Below are 21,602 nucleotides of genomic sequence, written 5' to 3'. Positions count from 1 at the left end.
AGGAATGTCTTGGTTTTCGGCGGTCATGGCCAATTATTTCTTGGTGTCAGTAAGAAGGGAAAAAAGGGTTTTAGGTTCACCAGACAACTACACTTATTCTGAACATTAAATGACTAATTCTTCATGGATGTTTGATCACTTTCTTGCTTAAATCTGCAGCAACGCTCCATTCATTTTTTGTCACAGCAAATAGCTCCTTTTCCTATAAAAGTGTTTCTATTCTATTATGTTAGATTAGACATCCAGATTAGTATGAAATCGCTTGTGTGTCAAAACAACAGCAAATACCATTGAAAAAATAATTAGGCTGACACATTCTATGAGCATTCCGATTTATTGAAGGCACATTAGTTGAGAGATAACACAATAGTTGTGCTGGACATTAACATTCATCGTCAATCACCTTTTTTTCCTTTAACTAAATCAATCTCTGACATATAAGAGCTGGATATTTGACCATTTATGGACCAAAATAACAAATCAAAAAGGCATTTCCTGTTTAAGGCAACAATTTTAGATCAGTTTTACGTTCAAAGGCAGATTATTATTTATGTGATTATTCATTTTAAGTTCTTCATAATAGGACATGACAGTTGCCTTGATTATAAGCACCCATGTGGTCACATTTTAAAGACAAATTTGTGAGATTAAAACTATAAATACATTTTAAATGTTCATAAATATTAGATGCCAGTTTTTATTTTTATTTTTATTTTTTAATATCCAGCCTCATCAGTTTTAGAATCACTACTACTAATCTACAATGTATCACATTTAACAGCAATATTAAATACCATTGACATTACCCTAAAAGATTGAAGTCCAAATGTTCCAGTGTATAGCTGCTGTGTGTGTTGTTATTTTTTTTTTACAGGTGGTACATGATTGTTGCAAAAAAGTAGACAGACATGGGCCTTCAACCGTCACACTTGGGGGTTACAGTGTTACGTGGCTGGTTTTCCGGAGCAGTGCTCCTAGACCACATCTCTGGAACCAATATGTGCAGAGATGGAAAAACATGGTCAAGATCTTGATCTCGTAAAATCTTGCCGAAACTTCCAGCCCCATTTTAAAGACCTCCGAGGATAGTGTTTAAACTACATCGGAATTTCACCGCCACTCTTTAAAAGTTTCATTGATTCTGCACCCGGTGTCTCTTCTTGATCTCTGTCCCTTCTGATTCCTTCATGCAAGCCACCAGGAAATCGCGGCACTTGAGAGTGTACTGCTCAGGGAAATCACGGAAATGGCTGACATGGCCGGTGGAGACAAAATCGTAACTGTCCACTGGGACGTCTTTTAGCTTCAGGGCCTCAACGAAGAGCTCGATGTCCCGGTGCCTGATCACCTGGTCGGCTCTGGAGTAAAGGTAGAAATGAGGCCAGGTTGGCGGACTCTCCTGCACGGCATCGTAGTGGTTCTTGTGGATGTACTTGGTCAACGGATACAGCACGATTCGCAGCAAGAAAACAGTCACCGCAAAAAGCGCTAGGATGACGTACCTTAAAAGTGGACTGATTTTTGGCCCCAGGGTGGCTGTCAGTGCGCGCAGGGCCCCGCGGACATTCCCACTACCGGGAGCGCTGTCCACAAGGGCCCCGATCACACACAGGGAACTGAACTGTTTGTCATTGTGCAAGAGCTCTGCAATGTACCGGTAGAGCATGAAGCCACCGTTACTGAATACATGGAAGAAAATAGGACTGTTTTCCACCTCATAGTCGTAGAGGATCTCTAGCAACTTGAGGGCAGTGCTGCTCAGCTCCTTGTAGCCAAACGACTCGGAGATGAAGACAGTCTTCAAAGGAGCCGTGTAGCGGATGGTGACACATCCCTGTAAGAGAAGAAAACATAAAAAGAAAGCAAGAATGAAAAGTTAATAGCTGAGTAGTTTGTACAGCCTCTATGGCGCTACACTGCTGTTAAAGTCTCCATGAAATGACATCAAATGACTTCTGCTTCCTCTAAAACAGAATATAATAAATGGTGACATCATCCTGCACTGCAGTACATTGAAATTTCAACCAATTAAATCTTCAGAAATCTTACAACATCTTTCCTTATCCACTCATTCCTTAAAATAAAATATTTTATTGGTTTACACTCCCTGCCCCAACATCCTGTTTAAACAGGAAATACATAAAATCAAAGAGTGTCATTTCATGAGGCCTTTTAAGGTAGAGTTGTTTGTTCTGGAGAAATACTTAATATTTGAACTGAAAACCCAAACAAATACAACCCTTCCTTCATGCTCCTTTAGAAGCTCTGCCCGAATTCATGGATGTACATTGCCAAGGCAACGACCAAATATAGATATATGGCAGAATCCAGAGCGATACGTCAGCTGTACTGTCACTTCTGTTGTTCTCACGCATTATCTTGAACGAAAAGTCCACTCACACTGCCTCTCTGTGGTCTCCCCACAACCTAGGATCAGGGTCTCTGTCCAAAAAAGGAGTAGTCTGTCAGATGCAGCTGCTGTAGAGCTGAGAGGACAGGTGCTGGACAAACTACCTTCACCAGACTGACTGAAGGCAGAAATGTACTTAACCAAAATAGGTTGCATGTCGGCTCCATGAGAATAAATCAACAAGATATATATTAATGAATGAATATACACAATAAGCTGCAAACATGTTTGTGTGATTTAAATAGTTGCTGCTCAGATTATGCTTCACTTAAATGCGATAGAAACAGACTTGGAATGTGTGTGAGACTATCTTGGCTTCAGTGTGGAATGATACATTTAATAAAAAGAAAACGTATCTATTGTATGACAAAGTGTCTTCTTTGTGATTGGCTACGGCCTCTTTCTCCTACCATTCAACAGGTACTGGAGATGAGACACCGTCATATCCTCAAACAGACAGCTGCTCTCATGTCTTCCTCCTGTCCTGTGCACATGCCTAAAAGAATAATATTATGTGGCTTGGTACGATTCATTTTTGTTTGTTTCCCTTCTAGAGAGTCAGTGCTATGTATAAACACTATTGTTTCCAGTGCACACACAGAAGGGAGCACTAGCACAGCATGAAGAGATATTCTCTGAAATTAGTTTAAAATCAGTTTCCACTCTTTCTCCAGAATGACTGACTCTACCTTTAAAGCGACAACACAGATCAGCTTGTGATATTTGTCATTAAGTTTGAACCTGTTCATTGTAGATGGAGCTGTACTTGGAGAGGTGTTTGTCTTTGCAGCCAGCCCATCCCAACAGAATCACAACTGGCTCCTTTGTCCCCTGCCAGTGCCTCTCTGAAAACAACACACACGATTAAAAAAAACAACAACAACAGCAGCAGGTTAACACAGCTGTCACATTCAGCTAAGCTAAGCTACACTAAGCTAAACCGAACATCATTTGCACGCTTGCATTATGAGATAACGTTAGCATGTAGGCTAGGCTAACTGAGCCATGTACAGTACAATGAAATGATGCTCACCAGACGTCCCTGCATCTGGAAACACGATGTTGTAATCTATTTCATCGTCTGCCATTGCTGTGAGAGAGAATATATCAGGTGTCGTTCTCTAGCGTTAATGTTTGGTTCATTGGGCTGCTGTGGAAAGGATGAAAGAGAAGCTAGAGAGCGTTCGAAGAAGAAATGCCAGCTAGAGACAGACAGGAGACGACAGACAGGTCTGGAGACTGACACTGCTCGGTCCTTCTGTTCTACAGGAGCGGCTGCTCTTCTTCTGCTGGTTTAAAGGCGGGAAGCATCCAGCTCAGGTAGCATTAGCGCCCCCCTCTGTTTAGTAGAAGCTATTGTTCCTTTCAAATAGTTAAAGTCCCCTTCCATTTACAATTTTTTTTTTCTTCTTACTTTAGTTGTATGTTCGAGCTTTACTGTGCAAAGTTTGACGCGAGAAGACTGTTTTCATATGTCAAAAAATGTAGTTATAATGGGTTTCAATGGGGACATTTTTTTCCTTAAGGTTCTCAGAGGAACAATTTTATCCACACACTGTATTATAGACCTGTTATAAGTGAATGACTAAAATAAAAAATATATATATATTAAAAAGAATGTCCTTGGAGAATATGATGCCATAAGAATGAACACAGCCCAAATGATCAAGAAAATAAAAACTGAAAATATGAATATACAGCCATACAAATGATATAGCATCCCAAACATGCATTCAGGGGAAGATGAGGAATTTGTCTTTCAGAAGAGAGTTAAACCATTGCCAGTAGCAGTGATTAAAAAGATTGCATTCAATTAGTGATATCAGGGTACAAGTGTTCATTAATGCCTTTACTAATATTCTGTAAGAAACAAAATCAGGGTACTGACATTAACTGAGAACTGACTGTAGAGATCCTGCTGACTGGCAGAATTTACCATCCAAAGGAAACCGGGTTTGGATATTGCAATTTACTTTTAGGTGTCAGATGAGGAAATACTGGAGCACAGACTGATCTGCAGCCTTCAATACTGCAAACAGATCAATGTTTCCACACTAGCAACTGTGTGCTCTAGTTTTTTTCCGTCTGAAATGTGCTGTTCCTGACCCGAGAAGCACCTGATTTATTGCTGGAAGATGCGCAGAGAACCAATTTGTTCCATTAGATCTGTCTGAGGATTTCTTATAAATTTAGTATACTGACGGTTCCAACCGTGCGTAAAATTACGCATTGACAGTAAAACGTATATTCCTGCAGCTAACGGCGATATACATTTACTGAAAGGAGACTTAATCGTCTATGCAGCAGTTGTATTATGATAGTAGATTCTTGGTAAGAATCAATAGAAACAGAGGGTGTGTTTGCCTCTTCAGTTTGTTTGTTTGTATGTTGTTGTTTGTTATATATATATATATATATATATATATATATATATATATATATATATATATATATATATATATATATATATATATATATATAAATGTATGTTCATCATTACCTATATGAAGGTATTCAGATGCTGTAAGAGTTTCTCTCTATAGAGGTAGAGATCTACAAATTAGGCTTCTATTCACACAGAAGTAACAACAACTGATATCATTTGTTCATTGTAAATCACGCACACAGGTACACGTACGTGCGTCAGTTAGCCATGGAAACATAACGGTGACGTGACTAGGTGTAGGCTATATAAAGGCTGCAAACACATTCAATTTACCTTTTGCACCTGGACTTGACCGAGTTGACCCTCTGCAAAACCTGCTGGAAGCTGAACACCTGGACAATTGATCAACTGGAAAACTGATCAATTGGAGAACTGATCACCCACAAGACTTCTGTTGGATTACGAGCTCTTGGATAGGTTGGGAAGAAGAAGAAACCAACAGGACAGCTTTATTGTAAAGTAAAAGTCTCCTGCTGCTAGATAAATGGCTTCTGGAGGACCACCTGTGGAGAAGCACCTGCTGGCCCAGGTCAGACGGTGGCTCAACTACTATACAGGTAAGACATATTTAATTTTAATGCCTGATGTGTTAATTACTCTCACTCACATCCTTAAAAACGTGTTTCAGTACAAAATAAGGACTTTATTCATGTAAAGTGTTTAATTTAAACTTGGACAATTATGAAAAACACAGATTTGATGGAAACAGACACACACTCGACGTTTTCTCGGTGTAAAATGAATATTAGATGGTAGGAATGTGCGGCGGAGAGGTGTGGAATGTATTAATAAAGGGGTCATGATTTGAAAACATTGTTATTTTGAGCACATAAAATTATCTAAATTTGTAGTCAACGATTTGGGGAAAAAGATGGCGACTGGGCCATTTTTCGAATAATGCCAAAAAATATATTTTTTGCGCATCATGGAGACGATGGAACTTTTAGGAGCTGACACCAAGACGTCAGAACGCACAGGTGTAAACAAATCAGAGCCAGTTCTGTGTGCTGTCAAGTCCTTTTACGTTTAGTTTTTTAACATTTATGAACTATAATTTTCACACATTCATTATAGGCCTATTCATATATATTCAGATATTGTTGTGAGCTTCAGTAAAGGAGATAGAAGAAGTGAAGTTTGTTTGTTTGTACTTGACATGATGTCATACATCATATTAAGTATGTATTGAAATGTGATTTAGTGTGTTCGTGTTTAACAACTAGTTTTGTGCACACAGAAGAAGACATATTGTTAGTTGAAGATTATTTAATCGAAATACACAGTGTGATCTGTGCGTAATGACGCAGACACTTCTGTGCCAAACTATCTATGTGGACAGGTGTTTCTGAATTACTGCCTACATCTCCGATTTGTTCACTGATTCAGTTAATGACCGATTCATGATTTCATGAACTAAATGGTAATTAGGCAGTGGTGGAATGCAACTATACATTTACTCAAGTGCAGTAGTTTTAAAGACAGCTATACTAATTCTCCATTCTGACATTATTAAATTGTTAATTTGCAGATTAAGATTTTACATAAACATATTGTTTTACAAAATATGATGCTATAGATTTTATAGTATTTTATTTTATTTTAAATGTATGTCTTCCTCATTAATGACTGGTGGGCTCAGTTAATCTAACCAGTGTTAGACTCTTTGGACCAGAACACATAGTTTTCTCCTCTCTTGTTCATCAATAGTCCCTTATTATTGTGATCACAGTATTTATGGACAGTCAGATATGCCTCAACAAAAAAAACCTGTGAAATATAAAATGTAATGGATGTAATATTGACTGTAATCTGACTTTTTTATACACTTTCTCTTCTCAGGTAGTTTGTTTGGCCGTTCAAATAGCAGCGAACACGCGGTTGTGGAGAATCCTACAGAAGAGGACAAGGTCGTTGATGTTGTTGGTGTGGATGAAGAGGACATTCCTCACGCTGCTCTTCACCCTGCTTCTTACGCTTTCCCTTACCCTGCTCCTTACCCTGCTCCTCACCCTGCTTCTTACGCTTTCCCTTACCCTGCTCCTTACTCTGCTCCTTACCCTGCTCCTTACCCTGCTCCTTACCCTGCTCCTTACCCTGCTCCTGACGCTTTCCCCGACCTTTTCTCTCACCCTTACCTCCACCCTTTTGGTTTTCCTCACCCTGCTCCTCATGCTTTCCCTGACCTTTCCCCTCACCCTTTTGCTTTTATTCATCCTGCTCCTCACCCTTTCCCCCAGCCCGCTCCTCAGCCTGCTCTTCATGCTTTCCCCGACCTTTTCCCTCACCCTTTCCTCGACCCTTTTGATTTTAATTATCCTGCTCCTCACCCTGCTGCTCAGGCTTTCCTTCAGCCTCCTCCTCCTGCTGCTCCTCCTGCTTACCCTGAAGAGGACGAGGAAATCGACGTTGTGGGTTTGTATGAAGAGGATGGCATTGAGATCCCTGAACTGGAGGTGGAGGATATTGGACCACTTTTGTCACAGGAATCTTCTAAGGACTACGACAACTGCAGCTGTGAAGACTGCTTGGAAGAAGCCCCCTCAACTACTGGCCTTGGCTCCTCCAGAAGAACGAGCAGCGAGGAGATTGATGAAGAGAGTGACGAGGAGGAGGTCACCGCGAAGAGGCTGAGGAGGTCCGAAGATTAACTCCCCAAAAACAATCTTCCTTGAAACATTCAGTTCACTACCATACCTCAAATCACACCAAAGCATCTGACAGGATTCCAATTAATACTGGCCTTTGCGTCTGGCAGGGCCGGTGACAACCCAAGTAGCGTCTTGCACTGGGGCTTATTTTAGCTATTGTTTATGTTTGCAATGTTTAGATTTGATCTTTTGATTCCTGAGGACCGACCTCTGTGTCTGGCGGGGCTGTCAACATCCCAGGTAGCATCTTGCGCCAGGATCGTTCTTAGGATCACTCCAAATTTTGGCATGGTGACTGGATCGACTTTTCTTTCACCCTGGAGGCCTTTGTGTCTGGCAGGGCTGTCGACTCTCCGTGCTTGAAGCCTTTGCGTCTGGCGGGGCTGGTTAAACCCCAAGTTGCGCCTTGCACTGGGTTTTTTTTAATTTTTGCAATGTTTAGATTTGATCTTTTGATTCCTGAGGACCGGCCTCTGCGTCTGGCGGGGCTGTCAACATCCCAGGTAGCGTCTTGCACCGGGATCGTTCTTGGGATCACTCCATATTTTGGCATGGTGGCTGGATCGACTTTTCTTTCACCCTGGAGGCCTTTGTGTCTGGCAGGGCTGTCGACTCCCCATGCACGAAGCCTTTGCGTCTGGCTGGGCTGTATACTCCGCGTGCATGTAGCCTTTGCCTTTGTGGGGTGGGAGGGTTGGGGTTGGTTGGGTGGTGCTGGGTGGGTTGGGGTAGGGCGTGGGGGGCAATATGGGCAAAAAAGGTAAGAACGAGAATCTGACTTGTAAAGAATGCATCTCATATAATAACTCAAAGATGAATTGTCAGTCTCACTAACCATTATTTATTGTTCTTAATTCTTATTCCACTCAACCAACCTGAGCTGCTGCTGTTCACTATGGATGAAAAAGGTGAGTCTGGACCTCTGATTTATATATTTTCATTTTTGTTCATATATGTTTCATATATTGTCAGTTATACAACAGTTCAATAATTATTTGTCTTTCTAACCATTATTTACTGTTCTCTACTCCCATCTTATTCTACCACCTGAGCTGCTGCTGTTCACTGTGGACAAAAAGGTGAGTAGAAACTTATGAATTATACACCACTTATTTAGAAATCAAAAGGACTATCTGTCTGTTTAACTATTATTTCTTGTTCTCTCATTTCACTCGACCAACCTGAGCTGCTGCTGTTCACTGTGGACTATAAGGTGAGTCTGGCCTTCTGATTCAGAAACAAACCTGATTATCCATTTAATGTAACTGATGTAGTCATAAAAGTTTGCTTTACTAACAATTTGTATTCCTCTCTACTCTCAACTTATTCTGACACCTGAGCTGCTGCTGTTCACTGTAGATAAAAAGGTGAGTACATACCTCTGACTTTAAAAAGTGACTTTCACTAGGCTGTAACATAGACAGAGAAAGTATTTTTGTAAAGTTGATACATACTATATTATGTCTATTTATACATATAATAACACTTATTTAGAAATCCAAATTATTTTTCAGTTGTACTAATATGTATTGTTCTCTGCTCTTATTTCACTCAACCACCTGAGCTGCAGCTGTTTACTGTGTTTTTATCATTCTTTTCTTGACACATCTATTATCAGTACAATATCACTTATTTAATAGTTATTTTCTAACTATTATATTTCTTATTTATCTTATTACGATACCTGAGCTGCTGCTGTGCACTAGATGAAAAGACGAGTCTGAGCTTCTGATTGGAGAGAACATGATCTAAAGAGGGTATGTACTGTATATATACATACATATACATACAGCAGACAAAGTGAAGGATATATATTCATGATGTTTTTGATATCACAGGGCGAGACTCTTCTTGGGTTCTCGGACAGTGACTATAAACCAAACTTCACAAATCCAGCATCATACAACCAATTTGACCTGAGGAAACTCCAGCACCACATTACTGTCTACTGAACACAGACACCCTGATTTTCTTAAATTGACTCTTTTGTTGTTGAATTCAATAAAATAACTAATCATCTTGAAATGTAAAATGATTCTGTGTTCTGTGAGATCTTTTATTTCTAAGTGAGGTTGGGTTCACTTCTTAAGACACGATGTGATCATCAGTACACATAAGGAAAAGTGTGCAGTTTGCCCTGAGGGGGGCGCCAGAGGAAAGGCAATGTTACTAAGATCACCAGGTATATTCTCTCTCAATGTGGAACTACAGGAATACTTGGGCTTAGTTCTTGTCAGATTTGCATCATCTTTCATCAGTCTAGCTCAGTCTCAGTTTGCCCAATTTTCAGGAATTCAATTATAATATTTTAACAGACTAACTTCACACAGCAGGTACAGAACATGGTGTTATACTACTTAGTTACAAACTATATATTTTATCACAGCCTGGAAACACACACTCACACATTCTGCTGTATTATCTGCAGTAGTTACAGTAATTCACACTGTCCCATTATATAAAGTGATTATAGTTGTGGACAGTTTGGTGTGCATCAACCTTCCAGACACACCTAGAGGTTGAAATAAAGACAAAAGCTTTGTTAAACAGCATAGGTTTATTTTCCACATTACTTGAGAAACAAATCATTAAAACAAAAATTGGGGGATGCTGAATAAATTGGCATCAATCATAATCTCACTGTAGCTGTTTCCAGGGAAACACTAACTCACTAATGCCATTATCAATTACTTTCTCTATTTTAAGAGAATTTCAATTCGGTAAGTAAATCCACAGAAGACTGCTCAATTAGGCAGGGATGAGGAGTAATAACAAACCAAAACATGATATCTCTCTAGATTGTCAGATTGTATTTTTTGGCATGAAAAATAAGTGAGCATTACTGCCAAAATGTTCACCATATTCTTAAAAAAAAAGTCTAAAATAAAGAGATAACAGTGGTGACTCTATGAAACAAGACTGATGCTGAGCACCATTTTCTGCTCATATAAAACAGCATACGTTGATTTCTTGTATGCTAAATGAAAAAACAGTATACTATGAAGATCAGTATATGGATACCATGGCAACCTGTCCTACAGTTGTCAAGACATTTCACTAAAAACAGAAATGTCAAACTCGTGGTGGAGTTCAACAAAGTCAACAGGATTCATCTTCACAGGACCTTGAATTTTAAGAAAAATCGGAATAAAAAAGAACTGTAATGGCAGCAATCCATCTGATATCTGTCTAGTTATTCCAGTGTGGACAAAGCTGGTGTACCAACTCACACTGGCATATCTAGAAAATAAAATGTGACCGTGCACGTGTATAAACTTATCTCCCTGCCTTCTGTAACCGCTACACTCCCTTCCCCCACACCATCTCCATCTTCTGCATGTGGGCCTTGGATGACTTGGAGAAGGTGCTTTTAACCACGTTGAGAGGAGCCGCCTTGCCGCTGAGGTAAACCTTATTGAGAGCGGTCGGGAGCCACGTCTGCTCCTTCTCCTCTGCACTATCATCCGCTCCGTCCTTCTTGAAGTTGCTGCACGAGTAGGCGAAGATGTATGCTGTCATGAAAGCGTCAAAACCGGCCCGGTGCGTCCCTGAGTCGGCCTTCTTCTCACTCTCAGTCTTAGTGGTGGGATCGCTACACTTTTCTATCATCATCTTTCCTGCTGTGTTTTCTACACCGTTGTCTGTTTTTGTGTCGTCATTTATTACGGCGGTCGTTGCAGAGTTTGTGGAGTCTGTGTTGTGCTCACACACTCCGTTCCCCTCGCTTTCTGTTTTCATGTTTTCCCCTTCATTCTGTTTCCCCTCCTCACACGGCTCAGCGGTCGTCTCTTTCTGTCCGTCTCCTGTTTCTTCTGGATCCACTTCCATGTGTGGTATTTTGTTTTCGGGGGCGTTGTCAAAGATGGAGGAGTCCTCCGCTACCTCTCCCGCAGATCTCTTCTCTCGGTTTCTCTTTCTCTTTCTCTTCTTGTCCTGCTTGCCTTTCTCATCTTGGAGGATGATGAGGTCAGTGTCGTGGGACAGAGGACACTGACTGCCATTAAGACACCAACCAAATGCCTGCCACACACACAAAAGACAGGATAGTCAATATAAATAATCACACACAAATACATACCATCTAGTTTACTGTACTCTTCCTCAATTAAAGCATTGGAACTTTATTTCCTACTTTATACTATATTTGTTGAATTCACTTTAGTTTGACTATTTGGCAAAAACAAAAAGTTTCTTCTGTTGAGACTCACAGAGAAGCGCTGGCAGATGTCAGTCTTTCCCTCAGCAGACACCACATCTGGACAGACCCTGTAGTCCACATAGCTGGACATCTGACCGACATACTGACAGAACTCCACATGAACGTGAGGTCCGACCCCTCCAGAGGTCACACTGCGACCGTTATCCAGCTTACTGTAAGGATGGGGAGAGCATGATAGCAGCTTTACATCAGCACAGCTTAAGTGGCCATAACATAAGCACAATAACACACTCCAAAGTGCCCTGATATAAAACATAATGAACTCTGCAGAGGAAATACCACTCATCTCCAGACATCTTGTGCGTATGATCGACATATGTACTGTATATTAAACCAATACAAACCATTTCTTGTAGGCATACTCCAGATAGGAGGCAGTAAGCCGGAGCTCAAATTCAGTGACGTATTTGGTATCGTAGATGCCGGCAGGAAACATCTCAGACAGGTCGGCTGTGAAGGTGGCCAAGCGCTCGGGCAAATGAGCGTAAAAACTCTGGAGGAAAAGACAAAATCAGTTTAATTAAAAAGTAATAAAATAAGTACTGTGTGCCCTGAAAAGGCCAATATTCAGTACGTTTTTAATCATTTTCTTGGGATTGTTCACACAGTGTATACTGTGTTTTTTTGTGTGTTTGACAAAAATGTGATGCTTAATTCCATAATATGTTAGAAACGTATTAACTTGCTAAATAACTAGATATAGTTACTAGATAGTTTTAGAGCAATGCATTATAGAACATTTCAGATTTTTTAATTTGTTTTCACTTTTTAATCATTCATTAATGTTTATTATCATCTATAATTCAATCAAGTCAATCAAAACTTTATTTATATAGCAGCTTTCATACAGGTTCATGTAGTTCAAAGTTCATCACAGTTGACTGACAAGCTGATAATTAGACAGAACAAGTGTAGACCAAGAACAAAGAATCGGGGGGAAAAATCGTTAAAACTAAATAATGAGAAAAAAAGTTCAGTAAAAGTTAGAATAAAAACTAGGTTAAAAAAGACAAAACAGAAGTCAAATGAAATCATAAAAGAGATAGTTGAACAAAAGTTAGATTACAAACTAGGTTGAAATAGACAAAAAGAAACAGATGAATAAACTCAATATAAGTGTAAAAATGAAAAATAATGGCATTAACAAAATATCAGATAATCTAAACAACTAAGCTGAAAAACAATCGGATTGGGAATTTCTTCTGTAAATGAAACTGATAAAGAATTTAAGACAGCATACCTGGTATAGGAAGGCGATGTCGATGAGGCCGTTGTGGAGCACCAGGGGTTTCCTGGCCCGCAGCAGTTCGGTGAACAACGCCCGGATGTGGACACCGTGGTTGTCTGATCCTCCCTTGTGAAGAAGGTAGAGAGAGGAAAAGAACAGTAAGGAATCAAATAGTAACATCCTAGGAAGGTCACTTATCTGTTGCAGTGTTCTGTTATATTGGTCGTATAACATACCATCCCTATAGTGTCTGTTTGCTCTGTAACATTAGATGGTTATAATTCTTTCTTAATGTGTGCGTCTTGGCATGCATGTAGGACAGAAACGTCAATGCTCATGAATCTTATTTATCCCACATTAATAAAGAAAAATAATAATAATTAATATAAAAAACTAAATGGATAAGCACATCATTTAGAACTCATTTATTCCCATGGTTGTAAATATTATACAGTCCACAGTGTCTTTTTAGGCGTAACATAACTTATTTTAAGTTTGTGCAGCTGACATATGATTCCAGTGACTGACCCACTATACTGTGAAAAAATTCATCGCTGACTCATCAAATGTGTAAATTTAACTATGTAGAAAATAGGCTACAAAATTAGCATAATCACCTACAGTGTTCTATGTAGTTATGGAAGTAGGGCGACATGATTAATGGTAAGAGCAGTGAACTTCTGCCTGAGACACCAGGAGGTAAAACACAAGAGTACACACAGTTTCTTTAGAGAACACACCAGCCTCCAAAAGGCTCAGACGTTATAATAAGACACAGAACAGCATGTGGGCATCTTCACCTTGTTGTTGCCCTTGCAGTAAGGGATTCCTTGGGCGTACTGCTTGTTGAAATCAAATCCGTGCTGTACCAGAAACTGGACTGACTGAGGCTCTATGATGTACTCCTCTGAACACAGCAGGGTGAGGTTGTACACCTGGACCATGTACGTGTCTGCCGGCTGGGGAAGAAAGAAGAGATGAAAGGAGATGAGGACAGAGGATAAACTTCACAAGCATAAAACATGTGCTGCTATAAAAGTCTAGACACAAGTGTCTACAAGTTTAAAGCATCAGGAGAACAGTGTCATCATGTTGAACCTTGTTGTCCAGTTTCTTGTAGCAGGCGATTCCCAGAGAGAGGATGGAGCGAGAGCGAGCTGCATGGCATATAGCTTTAAATCTGTCCTCTATAGACCTGAAACATATAGACCTGAGACTTACCGAGATGCAAACACTGATAAGCCGACAACCTTTTGATACTGTTAGGTGTGTGTGTGTTAAGAAGAAGAACAGAAATAGAGAGGGACACTGATGCTTTTACTCACTCTGCCAGCAAGGATTTCCTGTTCCCAAGACCACTCAGCTCCTGAAACAACACAGAGACCACTTATTGAGACTACTGGCACATGTATAAAGGACAGGTTCACCATTTTTCAAGCCAGTCAGGTGTCCAAAATGAACACTGGAATAGTTTTTTTCTTGCTGTTATTATTCTTCATGTTCATACTGACTATTAAAAGTAGGGCCCGACAGATACTGGAAAGTTGGGGCCGATGGCAATACCGATATTAAGGAGCAAAACAAATCTGATATTCAGATTCAGAAAATGTATTGTACCTTTAGGTAAATTTGGTTTACAGTGAGTGAATCATCTCATGTTGTTACACCCACAGACAGACAGACAGTACAGGACAAGAACATGTTAGACAAAATGATGACAGTTCTGGGAATTCATTCATTATTTATATAATGATTAAATTCCCATTGAAATTTATTGTTAAAACTAACTAAATAACAATAAACACATAACAAAAAAACCCATGTATTTATATATTAAACTTGAATTAATTACATTAAATACGGCCTGCATAACTATAAATAATAAATAATACATATCGGACAACATATACACCGATACCAATATATCTGTGATAGGTCAATATCGGACGATAGTATCAGATGACCAATATATCGGTCAGGCTCTAATTAAAAGATCCCTTCATAAAGAACTTACAATGTAAGTGATGGTGGACAAAATCCACAGTCATCCTTCTGTGCAAAAATGTATTTAAAAGTTGATCTGAAGCTAATGTGAAGCTTCAGCCGTCCAAATGAGTCAACTCAAGTAGATATGTTACGTTAGATAGGTACGCTACAGTCTTTTTAGTGCCAAAGTCCCTCTTTTTATTTCTATACTACCACCACAGCTCAACAGGGAAACACAAAGAGACAATTTAATGCTAAAAAGACTGTAAATGTGGCAGATATCCACTTGATATGACTAACTCAGAATTCTCTAGGCTCATATAAGCTTCACATCTACTTTAAAATGCAGTTTGGCACAAAATGACTGTGTTGAGGAAATAAAACCCTCTTTCACTATTCATATGGACACCTGACTGTTGTTTTAAGACACACTTTAAGACACATTAAACTTGCACTTACCGTGTCAAGTGCAACGAAGGAGGACGTTTTAATAGCTATAACCATAGCAGGCCAAAGCTCTTTGAAATTATCTTTATGAACATTAATGACAGGAACTACCAGTGAAGATGCCATGTTTGTTTCTAATAACTAATACACGCAGTAGCTCACTTACTAACAGTTGGGAGGTTTGCTGCACAGTTACAGCTAAATTAACTAGCATTGGTTTTCATTCGTGGCTGCTCTGTACGGAGGTGTTGCTTGTTGCCTGTTTGTTATATTACTTGTCATGCATTCAAACATAAGTCATTGATAGAATAGCACTTATTGGAGTCGACAGTCAGCTAGCCGCGCACAAAGCGTAAACATTTCAACGTGCTTCATCGGGTCCTGAGACATAAAATCTGTAGGAGCTAAACTATAAACTGCTCGAAAATTAAATGTATTTTTCATTAGCTTGTTATTAAAAAATACAATCAGCTAATAAATATTAAAATGCACCACTAATAAATGAATTCATATCGTCATTTCTCACTCTATTTGACTTTTTTTGCTCTACAAAATCGTTTTCACACAGGCGTTTACGATGGACGCACAACTAAAAACTACGTCACTCTACCCAACTATCGAAGAGAAGTGCGCCATTTTGGCTCAAACAAAGTCAGAAACATTTCATCTCAGCTTAAAGTGTTTTTAAATTAAATATTTGAAATACGATGCAAAAAAACTCTACAGGACAGCACTGTAGTTTTCCAGGCACTAATATTGAGTCCATAAGTCATTGTTCTTACGTTTACACCGCGTAAGTAGTTTTGAAAAAATGATTCAAATCCACTGCTGAGCTTATTTGCCAGCCAAGCTAACTTAACGTTTGCTAAATTTAGCTTTACTATTGGTTTGAACTGAGTGCAAATGGGTGGCTGCTCCGCTCCGAACTGCTCCAACTCCACCAGCATAGGAAAGCAGCTGTTCAGGTTCCCCAAAGACCCTGTCCGCAAGAAGAAATGGGTGCTGAACTGTCGACGTGACTTTGAACCAACTCCTCACTCCAGACTCTGTCAGGTAAGTTTAAACACTTCGGTGTATTTCTTAACACCTACATTAACAAAGTGTGAATGAAGGAGACCTGTAGTTTAACCCTTTAAGTTACTAGCTTCCCCCATTTTTACGCATGAGCACCAAAACAATGTACCCAAAATAAAAGCTTACTGTTCTTCAACCCCCTGATCATTGTTACAACCCTTGTTTTATTTTGAAGGGTGCTCTTTAATTTTTCACAACTAAAAAGGGAGAATGAGTATAAGTGATCCTGCACAAAAGTCACAGAGGGACTAACATGGTATGAAAGTATTGGGTACCTTTTTACAAAGATGAGTATATGACCTGTAGTTGTATATCATGAGTGGAAAATACCTTGAAGCCAGAATTTATTTACATGTCTGATAAACTTCTGCATCAAAACTGATGATAACATTATGAAGGAAAGTAGACTAAGTTTCCCCCGCAGTCCTGTTTCCACTGGCTTGCACTGGCTTTTTTCCAGTCCAGTCACTTATAGTCCCTGACTATCATGCCAGTCATTGAAACAATGTGTCTGTGACTGCAGGCAAAAGGGAGCCTGGTATGCCTATCAGAAGTAAGGGGGTCTACTGGTGATATCGCCTGCCACCTGTGCCTCCCTCTGCTGTCACCATAATGTACTTCAGCCTGTGTTGGGTGGAGGTTGATGAAGATGTTGAAGGCCGTGTCTCCTAACTATAAAAATAACCTACAATTTAAGCTCTCCTGTCTTATTTCTCCAAGGACCATTTTGAGCAGAGCCAGTTTGAGGAGATAGCCAGGTCTCCAGCCGGGGGAAAGAAGCTGAAGCCCAACGCCATCCCGACTCTGTTTAATGTTGGAGATCCTCCGTACGCTGCGATCACTACTCCATACATCCTTCTGCCACTGAAACCTGAACCAGGTACCTGAGTCCAGTGTCATTTCTTCCTAAATATGTCATATTACATCCCAGCAGGTTTGGCTCTGAACAGTCCTTTTTAATCAAATTCAATTTTCTGTGACGTTTTTGAGTGACTCAGAAGTTGACCCGGCATCGTGACCACAGGAACCTCGGTGCAGTTTTAGTTTCTTGGCTGTAGATTTAGTTGGCCAGGAGCCAGGACTGAATGTCAGTGGATGCTTTCCATTCCGCTAATTATGCTTCCTCCCATCTTCCAACCCATCAACCGAAAATTGATTGACCTCAAAGTGATGTTGGAGTGAGTGAGGATGTTCCTCTGTCCTCACGTCTCTTCTTCACATCATTCTATCGAAACAGTGCTGAGTAAGGACTGAACCACATTACACAAATGAAAAGCATCCATTGTCTAGTCAAAGACACACATTGCAAATGTAACAACTTGTATACAGTATTCATTTAGTTGCAGATAAGCAGTTGCTGTCACTAGTATCGACTTAAGGAGTAGACATGAACATTTCTTTCAATGTTTCAGATGTACAAAACCATATTTGTGCAACCAACTTCCTGACTAAGTCTTAAGAACAAAGTTAAAAGAGAGTAAGAACAACTGACACCTAAACCTAAATTAACTGTATTTATATTTGTTCAGATCATCTTCTCTTATAAGCCCTTTTCCACCTGATAAACCTGCCCAGTGTTTGAGGAGTAAATACACAGGTGATTGACTCAAAACTAAGATAAAAGGGGTGTTTTTTTTAATCTGTGCTGATTGTGTATTTGTCTGCTTATTTTGATGTTTTTCTGCCCTCCAGTGGCCAAAACTGATTTGAACTGGCTCGATGTAGCTACTGAATAATGACTAGAAATGTGGATCAAAGTTCTGTTATTATCTATGAATTTCTTTTAGCATCTTCAGACCAAATGCAAATCAAATTTTTCATGCAGGGCAATTAAATCCAAAGTCAGTGCAAAGATGCAAAGTTGTGCCAGAGAGTCAAGCTGTAACGTGGGGCGTGGGAGGTCTATGAAGGCAAGGTCCAGGTCAACAACACCACACAGGATGCAGGACCAGTTGAGCACCAGGACTCAGCAGCATGGCAGTTAGAGATTGGGAGATTAGTTGACAAAAAGTGCAGAAACACAAACACACACACGCAACTTGGGAAACTTATACAGAGAAGATTTTTTTATATAGATGGAAAACTAGTTGTTTTTTGTCTCATTGGAGATATTTCTTCTCAAGCATGCACTTTTATCTGTTAATGTTTTTATTTTATTTTATTTTTTAAACTTGGCGAGAGGATAGAACAGACTCCCTTCAGTTGTGTCTTTTAGGTGATGAAACACTTGTACCACAGGGTGTCTCCAAAGCACAGTTTGGATTAATACTGACAGCTTACATTATTGCAGCAGAACACAGCAACCCTACAACTCACTGACTGAGTTAAATTTAGGGCTGAAACCGCTTCCTGTCAGTACTCAATAGCTAGATTCAACAACACAAAAGGGAAATTTAAGCAAGTGTGGAATCATTTCTTCCTGCATTTCCTGCGACTTTCACAAAAGGTGCACAGCAGCAATACTGATTACTTTGGCAGATTTAAACGTTGCTAAGGTATTTGGTATCTACATAGAGGTAAGGCCCTCTTCCTCTCCTCTTTTACAAGAGAGAAAGGACAAATATCCACTGGTTATTAAATAATTTTAAAAAACAAACCCTTGAGCAGCCGCATTTGAGCAAGTAATGCGAGGCAAAAATTTGCTTCATGTTTGGTCTGAACATGCCACAGGCTCGTGACTTTTATATTACACAGCACAGTCTGTTTGACTATTTCTGATCTGTAGCACAAGTCAAATATTTAAACTGGATTAGTAGGTTGCACAAAACTATAAAGGCAGATTCACAAGTAAGAAATGTAGTGCACTCACAATAAAAGACCGGTAAGACATATTTGTGGAGTGTGTTTGGTATTTCTACTTAACAAATGATGTACTACCAACACATGTATGGTCAGGTACATAATACAGTAGTAATTAGACATTGTGTTGTGTCTGTAGTAGAGAAGGAGCTGAATTTCGGGGACCATGGGTATGCCAGACGCACCCCTCTGCCCGGCCTGGAGGAGGAGGACACGGACCGGACAGCTGAAGAACAGCAGCCCTGTACACAGTGTCAGGTCCTTAAGAAGCAGCTGGAGCAGGAGATGCAGCACACTGCCAGACTACAAAAAGAGGTAGGATAGCAGCTGGCTTCTTTGTTTACAAATCACTGTCTGATTTTTTTATATTATACTATGTCATTTTGAAGTCATAGTATGCTGTATGCGTCATTGCATCATAACCAGATTAAAAGAGCCCAGAATGTTGTGATTGACTGATTCTGTCAGAAATCTGCTGTTTGCTATACAGCTCACCTGGTTATTTGATTCCTAGCTCTAATAAATAAAATAATAACTAATTAAATAATCTAAACAATAATAGTTTAAGCTGTAATGAGCCCTCTCTTTCTGTGTGTGTGTCAGGCAGAGGAGATGAAGAAGCGTCTGTATCGGCTCGACCGGATCGAGAAGGGCCTCCAGAACTTTCTGTTTGAGGACCAGATTCGCGCCCTTTCCCTCACCAAGCGCTCCCGACGTGCCGTCTGGTCTCCAGAGACCATCATGAAGGCCCGGAAGATCCGCTGCGCTGTCGGCACCAAGGGTTACGAGTATCTGAGAGAGCTGGGATACCCGTTACCCTCCTACAGGACCTTGTGTAACCGCCTGGAGACTAAGATCATGGTGACGACAGACATGAGCTGCGAAGAGCTGGCAGAGCTGGGTCTGGGGCTCATGGCCACCTGCGACAGTCCGACAGAAGTTGTCGGGGACAATGATGAGGAAGACCTGATAGGTGTCTTGTCCTGATCCTGGCAGTTTGCATGACTCGCTGACTCTAACCGAGGGAAGAATGTGCAATGTGAAACGACTGCAGATGGGATGAAGAGGACGGGCAAAGTTTGGTTTAGAATCTCATCTACGAAGGACTTAAGCATTGATACAAATGTACGCTTTGCCTGAGAGAGGTCATCAGATGACTGATTAGAAATGTCACATGGTTGTGCTCGCAATCTGCACCTTAGACACGGCTTCGCTGAGATGCTGGGGCTATATGGTTTATGCATATGGTTTCTCCTTCTTTGGAGAAGCTGAACGGTGTGCTTGTTCAACATGTGATGAAATGTAGTCTGAAGAAAAAGTAGCCGACCACTGAGAGGGCGGGATCGCTTAGGGAGTGCAGACATATAATTTATACACAGCCTGTTGAATTTGCTGCTTCTGTTTAAGGTCAAATGTCAATAGCTTAATAAAACAAGTGTTTCTCTGCATTTACATGCGCAGTAAATCTCTGGTAGTATTCATAATACAGATGTGCTTATATCCCGTGTGTTGAGTATTTTGATATTATGAGAACTACTGTAGCATGTAAACACATTACGCAATAAACTGTCCTGTGCTTTATGTAAACTTTATTTTTTTGGTCAAATTCAGCCTAAATATTTGTCATTTGATGATGTGTGTACAGCTGTAGCAAAAACTGGTATGAAATGTCATTTAAAAGCTGTCTGCAGAATTAAATTTGATGTCCTTAATTGTCATTTTGATAAAATGTTCAAAACACAAACCTTTGCAGTTTTTCAATAACACATTATAGAATTTATTATTAAGGAGCACTGTGTTCAGTCAACAAGGAGGTAGACCCTCCATTGGTAAATCACTAGTGTAATTCTACACTAGATTCATTATACATTTCAGTTAGTTGGATGTTTGCTCCGTCTTGAAGTGTTCAAATTTGCAGTTCACTTGTAGTTACCACAAAAAAAGCTCAGGCAAACCACAGGAAGTCACATGATCTATATATATTAAAAACACTGGCACTGTGATGAAATAAAGTGATCATAAAGAATCAGCTGTGTGTGTTTGTGTCTGTGTGTGAATGCATCTTACAGCTAAACAGCGTTGTCTTCATTAGACCGGTTAGATTGGAATCAAAATGAAAGCTCACGACTCCAATAGTGATTAAAAAGAAAACAATACTGTGTCCTGCCTGCCAGGTGATGTGTGTACTTCCTGTCAAAGTTAACTTTACCCCACGCAAAACAAACCTGAACTTTCGTTTGGTCCAGTTTGGACTTTGAGCAAATCACTCACATGTAAGATTAGATATTTGTTCTGCTGCTGCCTCGTCACCTGAGTTCAACTGCAATGTAAAGACAACATTTAGG

At 40.0% G+C, this 21,602-nt stretch overlaps 3 protein-coding genes across 6 annotated transcripts; 1 reads left to right on the top strand and 2 right to left on the bottom strand.

Moving 5' to 3' along the window:
• Window positions 1-327: 327 nt before the first annotated feature.
• On the bottom strand, window positions 328-3,680 carry tmem53 (transmembrane protein 53). The gene is made up of 3 exons (XM_062429039.1): window positions 3,444-3,680; window positions 3,152-3,255; window positions 328-1,834 (listed from the first exon to the last, which is right to left on the bottom strand). Exons 1-3 carry the CDS (start codon window positions 3,496-3,498, stop codon window positions 1,133-1,135), a joined length of 861 nt encoding a protein of 286 aa, XP_062285023.1. The 5' UTR covers window positions 3,499-3,680; the 3' UTR covers window positions 328-1,132.
• A 6,372-nt stretch (window positions 3,681-10,052) lies between these two features.
• On the bottom strand, window positions 10,053-17,063 carry toe1 (target of EGR1, exonuclease). Of its 3 annotated transcripts, none has more exons than XM_062429380.1 (8): window positions 16,734-17,063; window positions 14,277-14,317; window positions 14,050-14,146; window positions 13,752-13,910; window positions 12,964-13,077; window positions 12,068-12,216; window positions 11,713-11,875; window positions 10,053-11,524 (listed from the first exon to the last, which is right to left on the bottom strand). In XM_062429380.1, the coding sequence occupies exons 1-8, from the start codon at window positions 16,773-16,775 to the stop codon at window positions 10,805-10,807; spliced, it is 1,485 nt and encodes a 494-aa protein (XP_062285364.1). In that variant the 5' UTR covers window positions 16,776-17,063; the 3' UTR covers window positions 10,053-10,804. The 3 variants fall into 3 exon arrangements, with proteins under 3 accessions (XP_062285364.1, XP_062285362.1, XP_062285363.1); XM_062429378.1 differs by lacking the exon at window positions 16,734-17,063 and adding an exon at window positions 15,397-15,834 and having other exon boundaries at window positions 14,050-14,161; XM_062429379.1 differs by lacking the exon at window positions 16,734-17,063 and adding an exon at window positions 15,397-15,834.
• On the top strand, window positions 15,994-21,260 carry si:ch73-382f3.1 (uncharacterized protein LOC100151273 homolog). 2 transcript variants are annotated; one of them, XM_062429382.1, is made up of 4 exons: window positions 15,994-16,437; window positions 17,179-17,338; window positions 19,400-19,572; window positions 19,861-21,260. In XM_062429382.1, the coding sequence occupies exons 1-4, from the start codon at window positions 16,288-16,290 to the stop codon at window positions 20,242-20,244; spliced, it is 867 nt and encodes a 288-aa protein (XP_062285366.1). In that variant the 5' UTR covers window positions 15,994-16,287; the 3' UTR covers window positions 20,245-21,260. The 2 variants fall into 2 exon arrangements, with proteins under 2 accessions (XP_062285366.1, XP_062285365.1); XM_062429381.1 differs by having other exon boundaries at window positions 15,995-16,437; window positions 19,397-19,572.
• Window positions 21,261-21,602: the final 342 nt, after the last annotated feature.

The sequence above is a fragment of the Scomber scombrus genome, chromosome 11, assembly GCF_963691925.1.
Source record: "Scomber scombrus chromosome 11, fScoSco1.1, whole genome shotgun sequence".
Taxonomy (NCBI): domain Eukaryota; kingdom Metazoa; phylum Chordata; class Actinopteri; order Scombriformes; family Scombridae; genus Scomber; species Scomber scombrus.
The sequence above is the reverse complement of the archived record's forward strand: the minus strand, read 5'-3'. Positions and strand labels throughout refer to the sequence as shown.

Coding starts and splice junctions, on each gene's coding strand:
- tmem53 (XM_062429039.1), bottom strand. CDS start 3,498: ATGGCAGACGATGAAATAGATTACAACATCGTGTTTCCAGATGCAGGG. Junction 3,256..3,443: donor TCCAGATGCAGGGACGTCTG/GTGAGCATCATT, acceptor TGTTGTTTTCAG/AGAGGCACTGGCAGGGGACA. Junction 1,835..3,151: donor GCTCCATCTACAATGAACAG/GTTCAAACTTAA, acceptor CTTCTCTTACAG/GGATGTGTCACCATCCGCTA.
- toe1 (XM_062429378.1), bottom strand. CDS start 15,510: ATGGCATCTTCACTGGTAGTTCCTGTCATTAATGTTCATAAAGATAAT. Junction 12,217..12,963: donor ACATCGCCTTCCTATACCAG/GTATGCTGTCTT, acceptor CTTTTCCTCCAG/AGTTTTTACGCTCATTTGCC. Junction 11,525..11,712: donor ACATCTGCCAGCGCTTCTCT/GTGAGTCTCAAC, acceptor TGTGTGTGGCAG/GCATTTGGTTGGTGTCTTAA.
- si:ch73-382f3.1 (XM_062429381.1), top strand. CDS start 16,288: ATGGGTGGCTGCTCCGCTCCGAACTGCTCCAACTCCACCAGCATAGGA. Junction 16,438..17,178: donor CTCACTCCAGACTCTGTCAG/GTAAGTTTAAAC, acceptor TATTTCTCCAAG/GACCATTTTGAGCAGAGCCA. Junction 17,339..19,396: donor GCCACTGAAACCTGAACCAG/GTACCTGAGTCC, acceptor TTGTGTCTGTAG/TAGAGAAGGAGCTGAATTTC.